Source organism: Danaus plexippus, chromosome Z (genome assembly GCF_018135715.1).
Source record: "Danaus plexippus chromosome Z, MEX_DaPlex, whole genome shotgun sequence".
NCBI lineage: Eukaryota > Metazoa > Arthropoda > Insecta > Lepidoptera > Nymphalidae > Danaus > Danaus plexippus.
In genome coordinates, this window is record NC_083559.1 from 10,265,106 (window position 1) to 10,292,374 (window position 27,269).

General features: G+C 31.6%; 1 protein-coding gene across 3 annotated transcripts in view; it reads left to right on the forward strand.

The window, feature by feature from the left end:
• LOC116778154 (WD repeat-containing protein 47) overlaps nt 1–27,269 on the forward strand; it is a 42,954-nt gene that overhangs the window by 3,035 nt on the left and 12,650 nt on the right. Inside the window, exons 2-4 of one of the 3 annotated variants that reach the window (XM_032672065.2) lie at nt 2,910–4,361; nt 4,430–4,540; nt 4,881–4,926. In XM_032672065.2, the coding sequence (XP_032527956.1) occupies nt 2,929–4,361; nt 4,430–4,540; nt 4,881–4,926 (1,590 nt within the window). In that variant the 5' untranslated portion in view covers nt 2,910–2,928. Of the gene's footprint in view, nt 1–2,909; nt 4,362–4,429; nt 4,541–4,880; nt 4,927–17,046; nt 17,413–17,479; nt 17,901–23,248; nt 23,868–27,269 lie in introns of those variants that run through there. The other 2 variants (XM_032672066.2, XM_032672067.2) reach the window with 2 other exon arrangements.

Here is a 27,269-nt window from a genome sequence, read left to right on the forward strand (position 1 = left end):
CTATTTTAATAAACTCAACTTTCAGGGTATCATGGGTGGTTGTTAGAATAGTTGGCAAATTGATAGACGCAGGTTATAAGAGCCGTGACAATAATGAAATGCTCCAGTTACATTCCATAAACCTGGGGCTATTGTTCATTGCACCAACTAGCTCGGATAATATTGCTATTATTAAATTATAAATTCTATTCTTTAGAGTATCTGAGCCCTCTGCTACTATTGCTTGGTTTCACATATCTTCATTACAAGATGATATTTTGATAAAAATTACAATGAATTGTTATTACATAAACAACAGTTACTGTTTTACCAAATATATTTGACCCTTATAAAGTCTTCACAGGTACGTTAAGTTTGACAAATAAGAATCGCGTTTCGATTTGACTATGAAAGAAATATAACATTTTTACCAGTAACACAGTGCTATACATTAGAAGAAGAACAAGTGATTTAAATTTTACTATATACTTATATATAAGTAAACTAAAACAAATTGTCACTTTTCAATTGTATCGGATGAGATTTAAATTTGGCAGAATTACAGTATTTGTGGCCAAAAATGGAACGGTGCATTGTTAAGCTTAAAAATACAAAATATTTTTAACATAAAAAATGATAAACAAGAAGACAAAAAAGGTTATAGCAGTCAACTGAATTGTCTAAAACAATATGCAGATACAAAAATTGCTGTTCTTATTGCACGTTGAATAACACTATTAAACTAAGAACTATTCATTCAATGTTAAATAATGCTCAAATTTAGTTTTCTTATATCCTATTAACATAACTTTAAGCTTTCTATTTTTATTGAAATAAATAAATGATTAGGACTTAGAAATATGAGTATATAAGAGATTCCTTTTATTAAAACAATCTAATTACAAAAAACATGGAATGTATGCATAAAAACCAATTAAATTGGGGTTAATGTTATCAGTGACAAAAAGTAACGAAAACAATACGGATGCAAGTTTTTCTTTATCTCTTAAATATATATAAAACATTTTTTGTAAGGTATATTTTTCCACTGTGATGTCTAGTAAAAATAGAAAGATAAAAAATCTACAACAATGGTTACAGTAGTAATTTGACATCGAGACCTTCTTGCTATCCCATATAAAACAGTCTTTCAAGGCGAAGAGATAAACGCAATAATTTGAATAAAATATTCTGAGTAGTTACATAAAGAAGACCGTGCCTGTTACATACTTTATAAATGATGCGTAAGAAGTTGTTTGTAGCTAGGTATATTCTATATATCTATGATTAGATGTCGGTCGGTAGGAAAGTGTATTTCTCCAATAGAAAGGCAACGGAGGTGCAGGGTGTATTAACTTTATATTGATATATTATGCGTTAAAGTTGTCTGAAAACATAGGTCGTAGGGTAGTTTAAATCCTAAATATTCAAGTCTAAGTTTCGCATATCTCTATGTATATAGCTTAGAGTTTTAAAAGTGACTGTTATGCATCATTATTTTAGAAATTAATCAGTTCCTAACTATACCTACACACATTGAATTTGATATTCTGTATACACTGTTCTAATTATTCTTCTTTGACTTTATAAGAAAAATTACCCCCATTCACAGCTTGGATAGTAGACGAGACAATACCAGTCCTCACCTGTATATCAAGCATTCTCAAAATGTTTGAGATTTGAAAGTATATGAAGAAACTGTTAAATGATAATGCCTTTTAGGGAAGTTTTTTTTAGAAAATAATTCCCTCGTTTATTTTAAATATTCCACAATACTTTGAAGCTACGGACTTAACGGTAATTCTATACAACTAGGGACTAGCCCCGGCTTCGCACGGACTCTTGACAAAAAATATAAAATAGTAAATTTGATTTTGAGAATTATTAAACTTATATTATGATAACTTACAAATGGTGCGCCCGATTTAAATGATTTAAAAAGTAATTTACAGATACTGATGTAGGCTTGATAACGAAGTTATTTATTTTGATAAGACTTAATACCGTATTTATGTAAATAACTTTCCAATAAACGCTTTAGGAATGCCAATTTTTAAAAGTAGTAAAATGGATATAGTATGTTATCCTTAAGAGATAGACATATGCTATCGCGGACTTTTCTGTAGACCTATATAAAATACACAATTCCACCACACATTGTTTTGTTGTATCTCAAAGGGTTTTGGCAGCGTTTTCTTTAACAGCTGACAGACGGAGTATTTTTTCCCGACATCTCCAACAAATATCGTTAATGTACACACAAATCAATACAAAACCTTAACAAATTATATATTAAAACCTTTCTTGAGAATCACGCTATCGAGTGGTGAAAACCTCTTGACAATTGGTGCAGTAGTTTTTCTGTTTAGTTCGAACACACAGACAGACAGACGCGGCGGGGAACTTTATTTTATTATGTATTCTATACAATGCTAAAAGAATGATCGAATATTTTCATAAAGAAAAATACGAAGATAAGATATATTTGAATTCTGAACCACCTTTTAATTTTAAGTAGTTTAACGGTATCATAATGCGTAACAGGGAGACCTGTGAAACTAAACTCATGACTAGGTACTTGTTTTGAACCGCATCGTTGTTCAACGTTTATTATTACAAGACACGCACGGTAGCATTTCAAATGATACATGATTGCTCAAGATAATATTTAAGTGAGTAGTTAAAATTTACAAAGAAAACAGTCTATTTATCGATTGAATCCAATAATTCTATAATACCTTTAGCTTTCTATAATTTTACCAGATAAAAAAACTCGCACCTAAAGAACAATTTAATGGATTACCGGTATAAAGCGTGCTCACTTAATTATCTGTAAATAAATGTGTTAAAACTTATATATGAAATTTGTTAATGAAAGTTGTGGTGGCTGATTAAAATCCCTATGTCATTTTGTGTTTTTTGTTAATTAGGTTCAAAAGTTGGAAAAGAATGCCATCGACACACCTTAGCCTCCGCGAAGACGACGTAGTGCGTCTAGCATTGGAGTTCCTAAACTTGCGCGACTTGCATATCACCCAGCTGTCACTAGAGCGAGAAACCGGTGTCATCAACGGCAATTACGCTGACGACGTACTGTTTCTGCGGCAACTGATTCTAGATGGACAGTGGGATGATGTACTCGAGTTCATACAACCACTCAGCGCTCTGAAAGCATTTGAAGCTGATAAATTCAATTACGCAATTCTTAGACATAAATATATAGAACTTCTTTGCATTAGATCCGAGATAAAGGCTTACAACAATGTTGAAAACATCGTTGATGAAGTCGTCAAAGTTCTTAGCGACTTAGAAAAATTAGCTCCTTCTAAAGAAGAATATTCTAATTTGTGTCTTCTGCTTACACTTCCTAGTATAACCGACCATACTCAATTTAAAAAATGGAACCCGAGTAATGCGAGGGTCCAATGTTTCAGAGAAGTATATCCTCTGGTAGAACAATTTTTGCCTTGCGATAAAAAATCCTTTTCAAGTGGAACAGCGCCAAAAAGTGCGAAAAACGATCGACTCATGCAATTACTTATAAAGGGGATTTTATACGAATCTTGCGTTAATTACTGCCAGGCCAAAGCCACTGGATCCAAAGAAGCACAGACAAATGAAGTAAACTTTTCCCGCCTATTAGATGGTTCCGGATTTGACGAGTCGGACTTGAGTTTGTTGTCGTGGCTTCAGTCAATCCCGGCGGAGACTTTCAGTGTACCTTTCGAGCAACGAATGTTAAATGTTGACGTAGAAAAGTTAGAGCGACCGTCATTGCATACTTCTTGGACTGAACATATGCTTGTAACACCAATTAAACCGCGCACCTTTCCGCACTTGGCCATGCCATTTAGAAGACCTCGGTCTGCAGCAGATGCCATGACAAGATCTCTCCGACCTCTACCTGACGGAGCACCTCGGCATCCCGCGGTCATGGCTCTATCTGCAATCGACTACAGTCCCTCTTCCTCTTATTTTGCTGGTTTCCATCTAACTGGAATTAAAGGCAACAAGCTAATGAACACGTCAGTGGACAGATTGTTCGATAACAAAAACTGTGACAGTATTTACAACGGGCTAAATGAATCCTTGAAACCCATCGAGGAGCAATTGAAACCCATCGGTGAATATACTAAGACCAACGAGAGCAGTAGTATAGGAGCTTCCAACGCTACTACACCAGAGCATAGAGCACACGATTACTCAGCATCTACGTCCATATCAACGGCTGCAGTTTCAGAGCGACCTTCAACTGACGTCTTGCCCGGTCCAGACGGGGACTTCCGTAGGGAATTACTCAAAGAATATCAGATGCAGAAGACGCGTGAGTGCGATGATTACCTCCGTAATCTATGTTCTTCTGAAATCAGGACACAGAAACCGTGAGTTGAATACATATTTAACTAGTATAATGACCTCGACCTCGATAGTTGGTGTTTAATATTTATAGGCAGGAGCAAGTAGGTGACAGTGCATCCGCTTTTCCCTCTGCTGTGAAGTATCCAGCGCCTTCTAATGTGGAACAAAGTCAACCAATGCCAGACCATTCTAAGTACTTAAGGCAAGTAATAAAATAAAGATGGTTTGGATCTTTATTATGTATTTTACACACAAATATATATATATATATATATATTATAAGTACTATATTTTGAGGTTACAGTTGCTAAAAACTGAATAATGATTATTTCGGGTTCGATCCCGGAATGTTCTGGAATTAAATGAATCCTCAAAGGAGTCTTAAGACCTATTGAATGGCCATCACGTTGAAGGAAAAGTATTTAACTAATATATCTAACAATAATTTTTTTACATAATTCGTCAAATTATTTCATAATTATACTTGTCAATTCTAAAAAATATCTGTATGTGCCGTGTATTAAAATTATTTTTTTGTACAGAAAAAATGAGATCAACGAGTCTATTGAAGTGCCGGAAACGCCTAATGTAAGATTTTTATATATATTTTCCTTTATCACACACCTGCTTTATACAATAACTTAACATTCATATATTACCAGACACACATATAACACATCAAACACATTTTTTCCATTTCAGTTACAGTTGAGTGACTGCTCTCCAAATATTTTCTAATCATCACCGTATACAGTGTATCATGTATAGTAATTATTGTTGTATTTTAATTACTTTTTGTCGCACGACAATGTTGATGGACTTCAGAAGCAGGGATAATTATTTTCCATATATATTTTTATATTGATACAGTTGAATATAAAGTTACCTGGGTGCTAATAATGTTTGATATAGTACATACAATAATTTTATTGATTTCACTCGGCTAATATTAAGAGAGTAATGTTTTATTTAAACAAACATATTCTTTGGTAAGTTAGTTCGGTGACAAAAGAATGAGTTCAATGGCGTATACGTATTAATATAGTTCTTGACCTAAAAAGTACCCAAGAAATTGCAGTCTGCGAATTGGATACCCTTGTTCTTTATTAAAATAATGATTTTATACTAGAAGAAATTTAACACGAAGTCTCAGCGAAAACTTTTCGTAGAGATTCGAGAACAGGTTATCGATTTAAAATGACCTTCCTTTCCTTGTAAGTGTGATCTATGTAAGTGTCGCTTTGCGAATGCTTATGCTTGTAAATGTTGTCTATGACTCTGGTTTTTTAGCCATTTTTAAAAATAAAAAAGAAATTCAAAGTTTTTGATATCCGACTTAAATAAGTGCCGTCATATTTTTATTAAAAACGCCTAAAGAAAAACAAAGACTGCTAGTGAAACTGTAATTGCAATATTTATGCTGTAGGCGACAAAACGTTTGCTAATTATTTGTACTTGATTCCACCGGGTTCCGTATTATATAAAAAAATAAACACGTGCGAGTCAGACTCGCCCATGAAGGGTTCCGTAGCAGCAAGTAGATGACAGAATATAAAAGTTATTATAGTGCGTTGTAACTTTGATCGATGTTTTACAAACAAACAAAATAACTTTGTTTTACATAGTGTTTATGCGTTTTTTGAAAATGTATTATTTCTTGAAAACTAATCATGATATCTCGTTCAAACCAATTTTCGTTGAAAGCTTCCATTGAAATCTACAGCATATTTTTTTTTGTTTTCTCACTCTATTATTTTAAAAGTTAGAGTTGGGGGACACTCATTATTCCACCTTGGAAGCCTACGAAAAATGTTTTAGGAACGTTAATGTCTTTTTTAAAACTCTATTCATAGACAGCCATCACGTATAGGCTAGCTGAAAAAAAAAATTTTAATCAGTTCCATGTATGGTGTGCCCCCCTTTAATTTTTAAATTTATTAAATTTTATTCTTAATTCGAATAGCAGTTACCAGAATACATCAACCTACAAAGTTTCAACTATGTAGGCCCAATAGTTTCGGAAATAAATGGCTGTGACAGACAGACATGATGAATCTATAAGGGTTCCGTTTTTTGCCATTTGGCTGCGGAACCCTAAAAGAATTAGAACCATAAAGAAAATATATATATATATATATATATATATATATATATATATATTATAAAGAATAAGCTATCGTTTGGTTATTGATTAATTAAAATGATAACAATTCGCTCAATTTACACCTATAATATTGCATCTTTAGATAAAACAGCCGAAGTTGTAATAGAGTTTTGTATTGAATAAAATGTAAAGCAAAGGAATTTTCATCGTACGATTTCAATTTATAATTAAGAAAAGGAAGACTTTTGTTATTGCTATATCCTTAAAGGACGAATTGTCATCAACGTGATGTTTTATTATATTCAATGTCTATTGATAAAATTTACTCACAATAACTTGTATTGTTCGCTCAAAATAATTGTGTCTTACTACATACTATGTACTTTAAAATTATAACTGTAAAGATTATATAAAGATATAGTGTTTGTGATTTTGACATATTTATATCACTTTATGTTTATTTAAAAAAAGTAACATTATCGCCAACTAGAGACCACTGGGCCTAGACAATACTGGTATGTCAGGTATTAATTAAATAGATTTTTTTATTCTTAAGAATAGTTATCATCGTAGGATGTGGTTTTTTATACAGTTATATATTTTGTAAACTTCAAAAGTTGAACATGTTATATATATACATGTATATATATAATAAGTTTCTAGCGTCAGATGCGATTAGTAAACCAGCATTTGCAGCATTTTTAATTCTTACAACGTGTCTATAGAGGTTTCAACTCTTGACGTTGCGAGCGCTTGTTACCTTTAAATGTAATAGCAAATCGATTTTTTATACTATGGGTTGCAATTAAAAAGGAAATAATAATAATTTTCCTTTATAAAACCATTACAGTAAGAAATATTTTAAGTATCAGAATGACTTTGTAAGAAGCTATATACTGTAGTGTTGTGTTAATAGCCGGTTGTTATCATGTTTGAATATTTAATATGTATAAATACAAATTGTTTCCGATTTTTATAAAACTTTATTGGGTTTGGACAGCGCTTTGTGAATAAAATATTTGAGAATGTTACATTTAAGAAATGAGAGCCGTGAAGTGGCTTAAATTAAAGATTAAATTGAATGTTACTTTGTAAACTGAGCAAACCCAATCCATAACTGGAAAGCCTGGTTTGTTGAGTAAATTTATATTTATTACTTGAATTTCAATTTATTTTACATCTTTTTTTTGCGAGAATAGCTCATGAGAAGATTGTATTCAGCTGCTTGTCATTCAGTCGGTATTATTTGTCGACGGTCCTCGACGATTCTGTATGTTCAGTAGGAAGCTTCAGGAAACACACTACGCACAGAGATGAATTTAAGAGTATCACGTGAGAGACTAGTAGGGTTTTATATTTTTCATGACATTACTTTCACCGGGCGACTGAGATCTTCTCTGTTGCGACTGGAACGTTATTAATTTCAAGAACCTAGTTAATCATTATTACTATAAATTTATGTTCCTAAATAAGGGCAAGCTGTTTATCAAATGTTCTCTAATAGTTGACACTACCGTGTGTTCACACGACTGTCTTTGGTGGAGTATCTAGTGGCCAAGCTGAATATAGTATAAGTGATATTTATACCACACGCATTCAGGCTTGTATTATCCGAGCAGAATTTAACTGCTTGGTCTTTTGCTTGATGTGGTTTGTGACATTCGACTGAGGGTTGGATCAAGGCGGCTCTTTGTTCAGCATGACGTTGATGAGCCTGGGCAATTATTTGTCCGACAAATTGGACATGTCCGCTCAATCAGTTCTGTGTCACCAGTGGTACACTCGTGTGCAAAGGTCACAGCTACAACGCAAATACTCCCCTCGCACAGTCGCTTGTGAATATACTGTAGTTTTAATCAGATTTCCAATTATTAGAGACCATTTGTGAAACAGCTTTCCCTCATTTGGGAATGTAATTTTATAGTAAGAATGGTTGGCAAGTTCTTGTTATTAAAACGTATTCCAGTTTTCAACGGAGAATTAGATCCATAGCCTGGGAACTTTTAAAGAAAAATATAAAATGCTATCTCTGTGTCTCATTGTGTTACTCTAGGGTTTCTTATGTGCTATATAATTTGTTGTTTAGTGTGTGACTTGAACCCTTCGCTGGATTACGGATTCGTTGACGACTTAGTTTAAAAATATATGTGACTGAATGAGAGGTGCCAAAGTATAATCTCCTTTTCAGCTGAATTTTCGTAAAAAATATATATAATTTTAATCAGTAACAGATGTAATATAAATAGTAGAATAAATTGTCAGCAATCAAGGCTTTTCAAATAACCAACACAACACTCACTAGGTTACTTTCATTGAATATAATTTATCGAATATTTCACTGCAATAAGCGTTGCTGAGAAAATGATAAATTGAATGAAGTTCTAAAGTTCTGTGAAAACTTTTAAAAGTACGTTTCACAGTCTTCGTGGGTTTGGCCAGGCCAAGTGGAAAATATTTATGTTACTCGGAAGAAGACAAGAAATGAATACAAACCTCATAGAAAATTATTGTGAACTGGCTACACTCTTCGAATCGGTTTTTTTAATTAACGAATGCCCTAATAATTGCAGTGAAATTTTAAATTAATACGTAATAATGTTACATACTGTTATAGTATTGATATATTTATATATATATATATATATATAATAAGTTTCTAGCGTCAGATGCGATTAGTAAACCTGCATTTGCAGCATATTTAATTCTTACAACGTGTCTAAAGAGGTTTCAACTCTTGACGTTGCGAGCGCTTGTTACCTTTAAATGTAATAGCGAATCTATTTTTTATACTATGGGTTGCAATTAAAAAGGAAAAAATAATAATTTTCCTTTATAAAACCATTACAGTAAGAAATATTTTAAGTATCAGAATGACTTTGTAAGAAGCTATATACTGTAGTAATAATGAGATCTAAGATTTTCGCGAGTATTCATTTAAATGAAACTAGTGTTATTCGGATTTCACACCTCGTCTGCCCGTGATCACGGTTGCTGCAAAGTAACCGAAACGTCGGGATTATGTAGTTTTTAAATAATAAAATCCGCGTAGTAAATCCGAATAACACTAGTTTCATTTATATACTGTAGTGTTGTGTTAATATCCGGTTGTTATCTTGTTTGAATATTTAATATGTATAAATACAAATTGTTTCCGATTTTTATAAAACTTTATTGGGTTTGGACAGCGCTTTGTGAATAAAATATTTGAGAATGTTACATTTAAGAAATGAGAGCCGTGAAGTGGCTTAAATTAAAGATTAAATTGAATGTTACTTTGTAAACTGAGCAAACCCAATCCATAACTGGAAAGCCTGGTTTGTTGAGTAAATTTATATTTATTACTTGAATTTCAATTTATTTTACATCTTTTTTTTGCGAGAATAGCTCATGAGAAGATTGTATTCAGCTGCTTGTCATTCAGTCGGTATTATTTGTCGACGGTCCTCGACGATTCTGTATGTTCAGTAGGAAGCTTCAGGAAACACACTACGCACAGAGATGAATTCAAGAGTATCACGTGAGAGACTAGTAGGGTTTTATATTTTTCATGATATTACTTTCACCGGGCGACTGAGATCTTCTCTGTTGCGACTGGAACGTTATTAATTTCAAGAACCTAGTTAATCATTATTACTATAAATTTATGTTCCTAAATAAGGGCAAGCTGTTTATCAAATGTTCTCTAATAGTTGACACTACCGTGTGTTCACACGACTGTCTTTGGTGGAGTATCTAGTGGCCAAGCTGAATATAGTATAAGTGATATTTATACCACACGCATTCAGGCTTGTATTATCCGAGCAGAATTTAACTGCTTGGTCTTTTGCTTGATGTGGTTTGTGACATTCGACTGAGGGTTGGATCAAGGCGGCTCTTTGTTCAGCATGACGTTGAGGAGCCTGGGCAATTATTTGTCCGACAAATTGGACATGTCCGCTCAATCAGTTCTGTGTCAACAGTGGTACACTCGTGTGCAAAGGTCACAGCTACAACGCGAATACTGCCCTCGCACAGTCGCTTGTGAATATACTGTAGTTTTAATCAGATTTCCAATTATTAGAGACCATTTGTGAAACAGCTTTCCCTCATTTGGGAATGTAATTTTATAGTAAGAATGGTTGGCAAGTTCTTGTTATTAAAACGTATTCCAGTTTTCAACGGAGAATTAGATCCATAGCCTGGGAACTTTTAAAGAAAAATATAAAATGCTATCTCTGTGTCTCATTGTGTTACTCTAGGGTTTCTTATGTGCTATATAATTTGTTGTTTAGTGTGTGACTTGAACCCTTCGCTGGACTTCGGATTCGTTGACGACTTAGTTTAAAAATATATGTGACTGAATGAGAGGTGCCAAAGTATAATCTCCTTTTCAGCTGAATTTTCGTAAAAAAAATATAATTTTAATCAGTAACAGATGTAATATAAATAGTAGAATAAATTGTCAGCAATCAAGGCTTTTCAAATAACCAACACAACACTCACTAGGTTGATACTACTTTCATTGAATATAATTTATCGAATATTTCACTGCAATAAGCGTTGCTGAGAAAATGATAATTTGAATGAAGTTCTAAAGTTCTGTGAAAACTTTTAAAAGTACGTTTCACAGTCTTCGTGGGTTTGGCCAGGCCAAGTGGAAAATATTTATGTTACTCAGAAGAAGACAAGAAATGAATACAAACCTCAGAAAATTATTGTGAACTGGCTACACTCTTCGAATCGGTTTTTTTAATTAACGAATGCCCTAATAATTGCAGTGAAATTTTAAATTAATAGGTAATAATGTTACATACTGTTATAGTTTTCATATATTTTTATTGAAATCGTAGATACTTTATTCATATACTAATATTAAATACACAAAGATTATTAATTATATAATAATATACAACAGAAGGAATCTAAAGATGTAATATTGTTTCTTTAATCTGAAATATTGCTTTACCAAACGAATAGTATAAAATTGATTTTAAAGCGACATTTAAAGATGACAACATTCTACATATGTTGCTGAATGCCCTTGAAATTATTATTCAAACGCGACGTAACGCCCTTCAATGTGTTTAACACTTGAAACGGATGACAAAGTCACTCTTATTGAATCGGTACCAGAAAAATGTCTGTTGCTATTCAAATTCTCAGTTACATAAAAAGATTGGCTGTAAAATATCATTTCTTATTAATTTCGAAACTCAAAATATCCATTGAAATATTGCTATAATAAAATTGCGTCAAGGTTTAAATTTTAAATATTTTTTTTATGTTTTTTTGTTGAAAACAAATTGTTTTTTGCAATAAAAAGAATATAATATTGTTGAATCGGTGTCTTAGGAGCACTATCACTATGAAATCATATTTTTAAATGTACAGAAGTATTTTAGTATATCTATGAAAGTACACGAGTATATGAAATACATTGAACCCATTCTTTCCGACATTTCGTCTAAATTCGATTTTACGTTTAAAAAGGAAAAGGTATCGTCTGTCATACACGTAGCTTACACGAGTCTAATACACCGGTTACGGGGTAAGGTTAGTATGACTTACAATTTTTTTTACCAAAGGATTTTGTTTTAATTCATTTTTATACATTAATTTAAATAAGTACACAATAATTATCTGCTTTGATAAAATATGCATCACTGCTAAAACATCCAAAACGATACAGCACGTTGCGTCTAGGTAGTAAACTAGCCCTAGAATAAAATGTTTTGTCTAGTTTAGTTGGTAAAAAAGCATTTATACGGTTAAATTGAGAAACCTCCTCCTTTTTGAAGTCGGTTAAAAAAAGATATTTCATGTCACCGAATTGCAGGTAAGTGAAGGAAAGTAGATATTAATACCTAGTTATTCTATTATAGTAATATTAATACCTGTGTAGGCTTTAGGACAAAGCCAAAATACTGGAGAAATTAGATTTGAGGTAAGAAAAAAAGACGTTAAAAGAAATGGTGTATTACTGACATCATAACTTCGAATTACATTTAGCGCCATCTACACGTGTCGGAAGGTATTTGAAATAAAATTGTTAACGGGTAAGTATTTTAAGTAAGTTCGGAAAATTATCGCTAGATGAGACTTATAAATAAATACAAACGTTATTTTACTTTCTTACAGTTGTGCAATTTAGGCAAAAATGCACTTTTAATTTTAGTACCTATGGCACAAAAAGCAAAAAATATTTTCTAACTTGTTCAACAGTTTTCAAAACCTAGCTTTTAGTTCTAACAATTGACGCTAGATGCTATTATTATTAATTATATGAATTTGGTAATGCCGAAGAGAAATTTAACGACACCTATGAAATAAAATTTGAACATTGTAGAGATTGGTAGATATTTTACAACTTCTATAATACCGCCGATAGATGCTGTTGAATTAGTACCTTATGTAATAACACGAGCGTACTTGGCTGTCTACGATATATTTAATATTAGCGACATCTACCGGTTGATTTGGTTCCTTATTGCGTTTTTGATCATAACCGCAAGAATTTTAGCGCCATCTTTTAGCTATACAGCAGGTAACTAGTTACAACAAACGGTGATATTGTAAAATGAAGAAAATCTACTGTAGTGACATCTATATGTTCGAAATGCATTGGACATAATTTAATGCGAGTGACATCTAATATGTACTTAAATTCTTAACTAGAACAGTTACATATGTGTTATATCAATTTTCTTTTAGATACTGACAATTACTTTAAGCTGGTCGTATTTTACAACAGTTTAGTGACATCTAAACAATTAATTAATTTGTTCAATATGATTCCTTTCAATTTATTTACAGCGCGATCTGTTAAAAAAATATGAAATTAAATGTTCTCTATGCTAAGTTCGTTTAATAACTGTTGGTGGGTTCTTACATTAGTTTAGAAATTAATAATATTGTGAAGTATGTAATAAAATAACGTCTTTAGAACAAAACGCTTAATTGATAAATCCGATATATTAATTGGATAAATAGACGTAGAATGTATTTAAATTGGTTTAGAAAATAACTTTCCTAGGACTCATAAAAACAAGAAATTTGAATCTTTTCTAAGTTTTTCTTTAATCACAGTTGTATCGTCCATATTTAAAAGTTGAGAATAGCTGAACGTTATTAAGAGAATTTAAATTTAGTTATAAAAGTTTCTATTAGAATGTTATAAATTCTTAAAAAGTTACATATAATTAAAAAACTTTACTGGAACTTTCTTTTTTAAGACAGTTTCAATTTACATCTCCTAATCCTGATTTAAATTAAACTTATTTCTATCATAGTGTATGAATATGTTTAGGTTTCTCTTTTTGACAGATATCTAATAATAAATTTTGTGCTAATATGCACATGTGCTCATTCTAACGCTCATTCTAATGGTAAATCATTTATAAAAACCCGAATATTTGAATTGTTTTCATCCCAATACATTTTTAAAATACTGAATTCCGTAAATTCTTGTCGTATTTTTTTTTTGTTGTTGTCTAACACAAATGATATTTTATGCTTCCTTTTTTTTATAAATATGTATTATATAAACTGCAAGGAGTGTTAAAGATATCTATTTCCAAATAAATAATGTTAATAATTTGGAGAACATGTTGAAGCTACTCTCAAATTTTATTCAAATCCTTATTACTATCCTTTATTTAATTTACCCGCATTATTGATATAAAAATTTTCATACTTGAGGGTTTGTCTATTTATGTTTTCTTACACCATACATTTTTTAACGTCACACTGTCACCTATGTTTATATATACATTACCAATTATTGTAAGTTTTTTTGCAACCATTTCTTGGTATCTTTACAAGGTTTTTTTCACTGAATTATATTTTTTTTTTGAGGATGAAAGTGCAATAGTTTATTAAACAGACACTGACATTTATCTGTCTCTTAATAAACGGGTTGGAATGTGATATGGGTGACATCTAAACGTTGTCCTTAGTACTTCTACATCATTTTGACCTGAGAATATTGATACGTCACTTGTCATTTAAATGACATGTTAGTATTTAGAAGAAACTAAATAAAAATACCTATATTAGTAATAGTTAATTGTTATTGATATTTCGTTAGATAGTAACAGATGACTTTGATGTGTTTGTTTTCCTGCATAATAATTTAAACAATTGGTTTATTATATATTATTATTAAAACCAGACTAGTGTAATGGTCTATGGAAAGCATTTATAGATATCAACCAGCAGCCTAGTCACTAAGGACAGATTTGTTTGAAAAAAATACAGGTATTAAAGTATTTTAACAATGTTATTATAATGAAATGTTTAGGTGTGTATACAGCAATTTATCTAATCAATATTTCGTCTTATTATTCGGACGAGTATGGTCCATGGACCAGAAATGGCTCTAAAAGGCGATATATTTCAATTAAGAGAAAACTGTTTCATAACTACTTATATTTTTTACATAATTTATGAATACAATTAATGAATAACGTATATAAAATATAAAAAAAAAACGAATTCAGAACTAATCGATTAGAAATTAATATAATTTTGACCCATTTAAAAAGATATTGTTTTCATAATTTACAGATATATTGTTTCGGTCTTTAATTGATTAGTAATTTTCTAAGTTCTCATATCAGTTTACTATTTGAATGTGCTTTTGATTAAATTCCAATTATTTTTGTTCCTTACAAAGTTTATTTTTCACACGCGGAGGTAACGCAATTTATTTAAATTAAATCACATTTAAATTTTCATTGCAAATATTTCATACATTACTATAACATAAACTGGTTATAATAACTTTTAATCATAATTTTTTTTTAGTGTTTGAAAGTCGACATTTAAAGGTTGGCAGTTCTTTCGTTTTATGGAAAGATTTTTACTTTTCTAAGCAATCTACTTTCAATACATGTATTATATAGCAATAGGAAGCTTGGAGACGATCACCCCGGAACAAGATTGTTAGAAAAAAATAGAGTTCATCTAATACAAGTACTTAGCTTCAATCTTAAACCCTAGGATACTAAAGACTATTTCAATCAATCTACTAAGTTTTGCCTTAAAATGAACTTTAGGGATTTATGAATAAGTCTTAAAATGGTTAACCATATCTAAACCATGTTTCAGGATATTTGATTATATTAAGTTATATATTTCTTTTAACTTCTAGTATATTATGAATTTTAAAAAAAAGATATATTTAAAAAAATATGCTTTATATATATATTAAAAGAATTTATAATTATTTAAATCACATGAATATCATTGGATACTTTCACGTCTGAGTGAATTGATCTTCGGCAGCGGATAAAGGTGAATTAGCACTTACGTAATACATTTTACGTCTTTAGTCTCTACAGTATGTATTTATTTTATGTAATAATAAAATATATTTATCGTCTATAAAGAATATTTATTATTACTTTGTTATATGGAATGGCGGACATTAGTTTAAGATAGTTTCTTTTTGATGTATTACATTGAAGCGAAACCTTAGTGTTTTTTTAATTTGTCAGGGCGCAAGTTTTAAGAATCTGTTGTAAGTTAGATATTTTGCAATTTTTCGATTTCTATTAATTACAAAACAATATATGATACTGATCTGATTATTTATGTGGCAGTAACTTCCTTAACACTCGTGTCCTTTTCTCAATATTGTTCTAATCAAGCGTAGGGAGTTTTGACGTATCGAAGCATTTCTTAGTAGTAACTTGGAATGAATAAAATAAAATACTTTAAAATTCCATCGACATCTATCTGGGTCCTTATGCTTTATTGAGGTCAGACTCAATATATCTATTGCATATTGCTGTATGTTTTGGATTACCTTTTCTGATCGTTTTTGTGATAGTTACCCTTATTAGGCTGTCAGGCGGGTTTTCTAATATTTTAACAGAATGTTATTGTACCTTTTAAAAATATTTTTATTAAAATATTTATTCATATATGTATATACATATAAAAACAATAGATTTATTTGTTCATATAGTCTCGATTTATTGGCACTTAATGTCATTGGGTTTATATCAAAAGAGCAATTAATTACACGATCGTTAAGCTAATTTCCTAAACAACGTTTAAATTGTGTCAATTTAACGGAAACAGCCTTATAAGGAACTGAAAATGGCCAGGTGACCTCTAGCTAACTGGTAATTGGGTAAACGAGACACATCGTCCCCTGTTATATTTAAATCTATGTAGACATGTATGGTTACAACTCGTAAGAAATGCAGCAACGTTTTTTTATAATTTTAATTAATAGATTAATTTTTATAAAGGAATGAAAATACTTTTCAACATTCTTATACTTTCCATGTATTTTACGACGAACGCGATTATTTTATCTGTATATTTATATAAATGTTTGTAATCATAGGTCTAAGTGTGGGTTTGATATTATTTAATGACATAATATATTTTATGTTGCCGCGGTTTTCCTGGCTCGGACGACCTTCGAGCTCGCTAGGACCGACGCCTACGTCAGACTGCCTTTTATCGTTGATTTAATTACCGTTTTGTATTATTTACCTTTTTGTCACCATATTTACATAGATCTACGGCGTAATCTTAGGACACGATAATAATTAGTGTTATTGCGCGCGCGCATGCCACTATGACTCACCGGCAGGCATTCTGCGCACAATGCCGTCCGAACAGTCCAGTCGATTCGCGGCATACTTAGAGGACATACGTATCACTTAGTCGCGCTTTTGTAGTTTCGTTGATTAAGGAATAGTGAATTAAAACTGTCGTGGATCGCCAGTTTCCAAGATGACTGCGGTGAAGAAGGCACTGGCGATGCGGCAGCTTGATTCTATGTTTGGGAGTATGACTCTAGAAGGGGAGGGCCGACATTCTCCATTAGTCAGCTCTACCATAGAACATGATCCACACTGTGACGTACACGGTCGTTGCAGCACACCCTACAGGTCGTCGCTTTACCTACACAGTCGGGAATCAACACCAGGGTTCAGGGAATGTGTTTCACCGACCAACGGTCTAATCATCAGGTATAATTTAGGACGTTAAACATTAATTTATTCAAAACTATTTTCTTAATAGTAATTGTGGTGACAGGAGAAGAGGCTCACTGGGTTTATCCCAAGGGTCTCCAGCGCGGGAGCTGGAGCACCCGTCGTCGTTCCCGAGCATCCTTCGCCGGGATCGCTATAGCCCTTCTCAGACGCCACCTCGCAGAGATACCCCGAGCCCAACTCACAGACACAACTCAAAGCGCCATTCCATGGGCTCCTTTCCAAATCTTTCCCGCGGCAATATTGTAAATTACAATAGACGAGATTCTTTGAATACTGGTATTAGAGACATGAAAAGAGACTACGTAAGTCCGCTGAATTTTGTCTCTAGAAAAAGTTCCATTGATACTAAGAAATCTTCAACCGATTCGTTGGACACATGGCATACAAATTGGGAATTCGATCGACACAATTCCATTTCGTCTTTGGCGCCCGACGATGGCTTTCCATGTGGATATAATAAGGTAACTGTTTTTAACAGTAGCTCACTATTCTGTTTCCACACAGTCTTCTTCGATACTAAAGTATTCATTATTAATTAAAATTTCTAAACTAATAATACCACTTTGTTTATAAATAAGGCGTCTAATTTATGCTAATGTTCCGTAAAATACTTCTTGTTCCATGGTAAAACTGCGGTCTCACTTTCTAGTTCATTAAATTTAAAACAAAACGGTAAGTAATTTTAAACCGTATTATGTATAACAAAGCAAAACATTGTTATTCAATGACTGGCGTTAAGACAAACCAGTCAAAATATATTTTATGTTATAATAGCTCACCTCTCAGATTACAGTTCACGTCTATGGCATCAATTCGTTAGGTATATTGACAATGGTGATTTTAAAATATAAGATATAGTAGAATTATACTGTTTTATTAGTTTTTGGGACCCAGTCGATTAGACAAGTGGTCTATTTAGTTCAATAATAATATTTCATATCTCTTACACAATTAAATGATAAGTTTGATATTTCTCAGTCATAAAATAAAGTGTAGTGGTAACTAAGATCTTGTATTCTGGCCAGTCAGTATTTATACTAAATATATTACGGTTCAAGATTTCTTAATTAAGTTCAGATCATAATAAACGCTCAAAAACATTATATTCTAGCTTCAATTTATGTGCCCTTAAATGATAACATTAAATATTTTGCAATTCTTACATATCTCTTCTATAACGTACGGAAGTATTTTTAAGCGTTACATATTTCTGTAGCGTTTATGAAACCTATTATTACATTATACATAATTAATTTTTTTTTGTGGTATTAGTCTTAAATCAGCCCTGTGATGTCTACAGCTGGACAGAAAAATCAGGCGCGATTAATGAATACTTAAACAATATTCTACTTTATATTATTTATATCAACTTATTGCGAAACAAAGTCGTTTGAATTCATTTATACAGAAAAATACATTTTTAACAAACTTATAATGGAGTGTCTTTGACAGGGACTATGTTATTTTACTTATATATTGTAAAAAGTTTGGTTATATAGCTTAGCTATACCTATTGTTCTCCCGAAACGCTTAATAGCGACAGGACGGTATCATAATATTTTGTTCGGGTGGTATTGAGAAAACGGTTTAAGTAGGTCAGATGTATTACATAAGATTTATCTTTGTATTATTAATATTGATTTTTTGATGATGAAATTATATTATTCTACGAGTCTAAGATAAGTGCTACTAAAAACACCCACATGATGCCTTCATAATAATTTGCGTCTCATTATAAACGTTATATTGATATTACAATGTTTTTGACTTGAAACATTAAAATGTTTACGTGCTTCATTAATAGAAGAAATGAAAGCCCGTAACACATACATAATATTGTAATTTGTAGCGAAAAAAAATTTGCTCTTTTGCTGTAACTCGTTAGATGCCTGTTTCTAACACAAGTTTCTTTTTTTAAATTTAAATTTTTAAATAGTATTCTATTTAAAACGCGGTTTCTAAATTGACGTAACTTGTGTTCGTAACTTATTTATGCTGAGAAGGAAGCTGATAATGTATTTAAGTAAATGTAATTAGATTATTTTTTTACTCTTTCTGAAATTGCATATATGTATAATTTAATATTGACTTCCTGATTGACATAACATGATAATAATTTGACTTATAGCGCTAAGATGAATGGGGTTCTTCTCGAACAATGTTCATTGCATTTAAAGGTCTCTTTTCTCTCAAGGAGCTTCATACGCAACTAGAAGGTATTTTTATATATGCCTTTGTTACAACTTAATTAAAGGAAAAACCAACAATCATGTATTACACTAAACATTAGTATGTTATTGTACTTAAAAGAAATCTATTTATATATGGCCCTATTGAGAGTAATGAGCATTTTGTTTACATTCTTTATTAATCTGAAATATTTTCATAAAATAATTATTAAATATCCACTTTTATTAACTGAATAGTATAAAGTGGTGTTGTCGAAATTAAACGTTAGTCAAGTACATAATTGTACACTGCATCATAAATATCTTTATTGGCCTGAGACAGATGCAATTTGAATCAATAATACTCAATTGAACAAATTCTTGTAAGTACTTATTTATACAAAGGCACGTTCAGCCTGTATCTGAGGCATAAATAAAAAGTTATGTTAATTTGCTCATTTATTTTGTACTTTTCGTAACAAGTTGCGTCATCGAAATGTACTTTATTTGAGAACGAGAATGAGAGTAACGAGATGATATATTCTAAAGGTTTAAAGGAATTTAATATTAAATGTGAATAGGATCAGAAATTTTTGATACTAGAAGAAAAACAAGTTTTTAAGCTATTGTATGGTTTTGAATCCGCAATAATATATTTAATCATATAAAATATTTTTTAATAATGTTCTCATAGTGTTAAGAAGCAGTCGAATCATTATCAACTTCGAGTTTTATTCGTATTTATTTAATAATTATAATAACATTAAATAGTTTGCTCGTTCGTTTGGTGCGTAAATAATGTCTTTATGTTTCTATTACACTCGATGACATGTTATTGAATTAATACTATAATATATTACATATTATGTATTCGAACCAATGTTTACAAAACTCTGTTATATTTCGCGCAATGACTCATGTATGAAGTCACTTTGGTATGAATCTCACTGGTTCTCGCAATTTTTATTTCTGTTTGAATAAGTTTCGTATGAAATTTCCTTTTTTAGATGTAGATTTTTATTTCGTTATTCTAAGTGTCTTTCGGGTGGAATTTCATGTTATATTTGTTTCGAAATTCAAAATGCTCCACTTCGTATGGTTGTCCTAAAGTTAATACGGCTTAATTACAAGAGACGTGCCTCACTTTAATTCAATTAAGTATTAAGTGTATAAATAATATCTTGCATTAAGTAAAGTTTAAAGATCAAAAGCGTGATGTTGATGTTAAGATTGACTTCTCCATTTTATCTAATCTTCATGCATCAGAAGTTTAAACGACTTTGAGCCTTTGACGCGACTTTTTGGATTTAAAAGTTCCAACAGATGACGAAACTTATTATTTTAATGGCTTTTTTCATATTTCATATAAAATACTTATAATGAAGTATGATGTGCTCGTGAAGTTTGTTTATAATAATTTATTGATCCATAAAAAAATTAAGGATTATTTAAAAAATACTATTGTAAAATAATTATTTTGTTTGGGGTTTGATAATAATTGAAGCCTTTAATGTACTCATTAGTTACTTATGGATCAATTGACGATATTTTTTATTATTATAATAATCACCTCCGTAGTTTTTTGTTGCATTAAATAAAAGTTTTTATTTTTAATAGGAGAGCTGTTACGTAATTAATTTTATTTAGTACAAGTATCGTCTAATATAATGATTGCAACAATTTTGTTATGCAAACATTCATTAAAATATTTTTTTTGCTACAGTTTAAAAGCTGACATTAATTTTTGTCTGATATAAATTAGTAAAAAAACCTCTTTATTATTTTATCTAAATATGCGGTTCTTTTTAGATATATCTAGTTTATTACTGTTTTAATTTACTAGGTCAAATTGCATTAACGAAACTTAATTCAGCGATTTGTTAATGCGTTCGCTGTTATTATACTGTTTGGACATGTCCGTCGTGTTAAGAAATGCAACAATTCGCATTGCCAGCAATTTCTATTTTGCTGTTCATGATAGCATTATTATCATTCGTGTTTATCATAAAGTAAAAAAAAAAATATTGTTTTTAATACTATTAATTACTACTGTCGTTTGTATGACATAATCCAAATTGTGTATTGCGTATTGTATACTGTATTTGCGGTATATTAATTAATAACTTGAGCTAATCGCGTAGGAGTCACATGCTGATCATCACAAGCATGATCTATAAATGGTGCAGCCTTGAGTTGTCCTCGTATATGGCGACTGATTATATGTTATATTTTTCCAACATCACAGCGTGGGCCATAAAATTTTTCGTGATCTATTGCCATCCACTTTACCTGACACCTAATTTATTATCTGAGTTTATAGGGTTATTGTCTTTTTAGTTTTATCTGTTGTTCTTCATAATATATATTAAGCTTCATAGTCTGTAGGTAACTGAATAAGAGATGATGAGGATCTGTCATAAGAAGTAATATGACTTACATCATTATATCATTTGTTACACTTGGCCATATGACATCCGATCTTTCAAGTCGGCGTTATTTAATACTACATCAGGATAATACGTTTTTCATATACATTCCGCCCGCCTTTGATATATCGTGTCATCTATCTAAAGAGACTGTTAAGAGGCACTTTATTACAAAGGCGTTTCTATTATTATAATTCGCTAATCGAATTTAATTCTTTATTGCGAAACTTATTATAATTGTGACATCAATTTCACCGATAGCTGAGAAAGGCGAAAGTGTAACAAATGACGCTAATCGCCGAATGAGATGGTTATATGCGTCTTCATTTAAATAATATTACATAACCGTCGGGTTGATAACACGTAATTAAATGTCATTATGTGATTTTTTTTTAACACAACTATGGCCACAAGGTTGTATTTTAATCTCATTGGAAGTAGAAGTCTATACAACATTAATCTATTGTAACAAAAAATCTGTTTTACCCAGCAAAGTAATAGGTTCTCTGATAAAATATCTACTTAAGTTATGAAAGAAAAGGTTTGAATAAAATCATTTTATTTGAGGGAAGTTCAATTAGACTATTTTTTTAATTAAGGTCAAGCTATTGAGGTCAAACTAAAATAAAAAAAAACATTATTATTTTACTTTGACCTCAATATTTTAAAATAAGTCAAATTGGTGAAACTTAATTTCAGTCAAAGTTTAAAAAAAAGACGATAAATCCGCATTGGTTTTACCGTTCCTTTTTCATTTTATAAAAAAATAAGTTTTAATTGTTCAAAATATTGTTGTGTAAAAACTATATCCAATATATTTACAAAAGATTATCCGTCTTTAAATATTTAAATTTTTCAATGTAGTATTTCATTTAGTGTAACTCAAAATGAAAGTGAATTCCATATTTATATACATAAATAAACGGTTAACGTATTCAGGTTCGTATTAAGTTGACATTGCTTATCATATTGTGTTTTCGGTGTGTTTGAGATATTAAAAGAGATATCTGCGTGCGCGCATAAATAGTAACGTTTGAGCGTGTTGACCGCACGCGATGTGAGCCCAGTCGCGGGCTTCCCCTTTCACTTGTATTCACATTTAGCGGATCAAGCGGAACGCGTTGAGCCTTTCTCTATGTTCCTGTCTCTCTCCAACGCCGCTCGGTCGAGTGGTGGGTCGCTGCAGGCCGACCACCATCCGCAACAACAGTTGTGAAGCAACATCGGTAACATCCGCACGGAACCAGGCTCGCGCGCTGATGTCCCCTCGAGTTCCGTCATGAAGTCTAAACCGGCACATTACATTGACGCTCCGTTCAGACCATGGCCACCGCTTTCCCGTCAAGCACACCCGAACTTTTACTTTCGGCCTCCCGATCCAATGGACGCAAGAAACTTTAAAACTTCTTCATCCAAAAGTTCAGCGTATTCTGATTTTTCTGGAATGAGTGCGTACAGTAATAAGTCCCGGGACTATTATTTCCTATCGCCTAGTTATCGATCGGCTGGCGCGCCAACGCCAAGCAATCATGCGGATTTATACTTGAGTAGAGAAAGATCCAGGCAGATTCGAACTGCTAACGCTTCTTCTCCTGCCTGCCCCTGCAGCCGATCTCGATCCCTTGAGGACGTGCGTACGGAAGTGGTTACCGAATGGGAGGATGATGATGAAAATGGAAACCGTATCGTAGCTCCGGCGACCAAATTTAATCGCACAACATACAAAACGAACGCTACGTTTGAAAAACAAAATTTTATGACCCGACATTCCATGGAAAATCTAGTAGAAAGATCGCCACAAGTGCCTCCACCAAAACGCATCAGTGCTTTTCAGGTAGGTGATTATGGAACTTTCTACAAAGACATTACTTTTTGTAGCGTAACGCCAAACTTACAGGCAGAGTGTTAAACTGGCCATGTTATTATGTATGTGTGTTACAGACACGACTCACTTTCTAGTTATATTTTTGTGATTATCTAATTGGTGTTGCTTGGAGTAGAGATGTAGCACGTAACTGTGGCGAATGAAATGTTCTGTGACGGTCATTAGAGGTGGTGTATGTGAGTACATCTCGTTCAGCTCCGGTGGAGACACTCCTCCCCGCACCCGCACCCCCTTCCGTAGTCGCTATGCCCGATAAATTATTTGTATTTGTAAATACTTTTGTGTATTATTTATTGCTTGCTTAACACGTTTTTAGGTTTACCAGTGATTGGAACAGTTTTTATACGATATTGCCTAGTCTAATGCAATGTGTTCTTCAGTAATATTATGAATCCGGTTTATTTAACTTCAGAGTCTTGTTATTCTGATGTAATGTTATAATTGTCTTGACCGATGCACACAGCAGGTCTAATTTGCGATTGTTCCGCTCAAGTTGCCATGCGATTTGCATATAAGCTAATATAATTTCATGTCTTCTATCACCGCTAACTTACAAATTTTCATATGTTCTGTATCATTTTTTACAATGTTATATGTGTTAATATTGTGAATGCAAACCATTTGATTCTTGATAAAGGAGAAATTTTCATTTAGGTGAATTATAATTTATAAGATATTCTTATATTACGTTCAATAGGATCTCGTGCTTATCTAGCGTGCTTATTTTCATAAAAAACAATCTATAATACGAATTAATCTTTAGATTTGATAAATCTTCAATGATATTAAAATATTACCTCGTATTTTAAAATTTATCTATTTAATATTTATAAGTTTTAAAATGAATGAATTATAAGTGATCGCGGATGTTAGATAATCGACGAATAGTTTGCTGAGAACACGGTTATGTCATTAACATAAAAATTAAATGTTTCACATCAATCGTCTAAAGAAAGCTGCTTGCGTAACGAATATGGTCTTTCTAATTGTGACAGAACTGCTACTTTCTATACAAAATTCTATATAACTAGTGATTGCGCAGTTTACACCTGGCGTTATACTTTCAATCATAAACACTATAAAAGTTAACAATATAATATAATATGTATAAAACTTAACAAACGTAATAAAAAGTTAAATAATTGTTTTGAATTATATTTTCTATTTAATACAAGTCTTTGTCAATAGGTCATACATTTTTCGTAAACAAAATCCTCATAACTACTGCAGCTGATGTTTCATTCATATATATTTTTTTATTGAATATAATATCTTGATTAAGGAGTATGGTAATTTATGATATAAAATTGAACAATTCTTCTTTTCCACCGGAAATAAGTTTTCACATGTATAGAGAAAATTGCGCTATAGAGAAATATGTTTCAAATTTCCCTCAGATATTGGATAGAACAGCCCAATAAATTCAGATTTAAAAAATCATATTTTTTACTTAAAAATGTTTTTTTAGTTGTAATATTTTCTTGTTACTTAATATCAAGCATTCAACGTTATTGATTGAATCACTGTCCTTTATTTTAAAATCTTGATAGTAATAAATTTCTCTATAAAAAGAAAAGTTGGTTAAATGATTGCGGAGTCATCATGCAGACTAGGGACAATGATGCTTTCTAATCAAATACACCGAGCATGACGTGCATCGTACGCAACAAAAGGGAAAAAAATGTATCGCATGAGAGTTGTAACCTATTATAACTCTTAAAACCGTTCCATAGATATGATGAAACTGTTTAATACTTCTGTCCTATTATGAAGTGAAGTGCAGACGAAATTGATACCAGGAATTAATGTTCAAGAATAAAACATATAGGAAGGAATATAAAGATTTATATTTGATGTCATTATTATGTAATGTTTTTTCCAGTACGGCTGCAATAAATAAAGTAATATCATTGTTTTAAAGTATCGTATGCGAAGTCAGTTTGAACTTTTCCGTTTATATTAACATGTTGAAAAGTGATAAAATTAATAGTGCGTTATGACTGTGTATGAACCGCACCACTGTGCTCCAGTTACCGCGAACCGGAACGTACGTGCCGCGGATAACATCCTATATATCGACTCGCCTAATATGAACCTAATGTAACTTTTATAACAGATAATGATTACTCACCTCCCCTCTCTCTTTTAAAATCTTATATTCGCAGTACGAGTTTAAAAAATAATTTTACAAGAATGATATTCATATAACGACAGGTACAATTCCGTAAGTAAAACAACGTTTATTTAGAAGAAACTAACATACAATATTCATCATGCTTTATTTTACTTAATTTGGTCCTTTGCACAATGCTACAAATTGTTGATTTTTGTTACAATTTTTGTTTGTTATAATGTAGGTATATGAGTTTTTTATAGTTCTAACTTCCCTATATTCTCGCTAAGAAAACAAACTATTAGCTACAATAAACGTATCTTTTAATCGAACGCACACTCACACAGTGTTCTACAGATTTCTTACTGACCGACCTTTGATTGTCACGATCAGTAAAAGCGCAATTAAAACAGACCCTTTGTTCACAATTCATGGCTAGCAAATTCTTTGTCTCCCATTGCTTAAACTGTGATTGTCTTGCTGTCAATTATTGTACACAAAACACATTGGTGAAAAAGTAATAAATATAATAATGAGACCTTAAAAAATAAAAGTAAAGTCATTTTATCACACCTTGTATGACTTTTTTAAAATAAGGATAAATGACAATTAAAATAAATTATATTAGTATAAATGACATTGCTGAGAGCTGTGTATAATCATCTCCAATGGTTGCTCTGTGTTTAATTTCATGACAGTGACCTAGCAAGTTGCGATTAAGTAAATTACAATCAATCACAACGTCAGCAATGAGATATTTGACGCTTCGTAGATTGTGCGCAATACTGTTTACATTTTGATAATTTTCATTTCATTTTGATAATTTTCATGAAATGATTTGTTGTATGTTGTTGTATACTAGTCAAATATTCGAACTTTATGTATGTGATAGCGAAGGGGACGAAACGTGTAAGCTTCATTAGTTCCATTTATGAAAAGATAGATCGTCCACAGTGACGCAAACATCGGTCGCATATGGTACTCAACAAATGTTATTACCATACCCCATGAGCAGTATAAATTCTCGTATGACCTATGAAAAAAACTACAACATACTCTCGGATTACTAAAGTTCTACCAAATTCATCTGTAAATTTCGGATAAGGCGTTATAGCAAGTAATAGCCTAAAAACTAATACTTATTTTAGTAGTCAACACAAACCTACCTACGTATAAGTTAGAGCTAATTATCTTTTCCAATATATACATAAAGATATGTTGTGTAAGAGTTATAACAA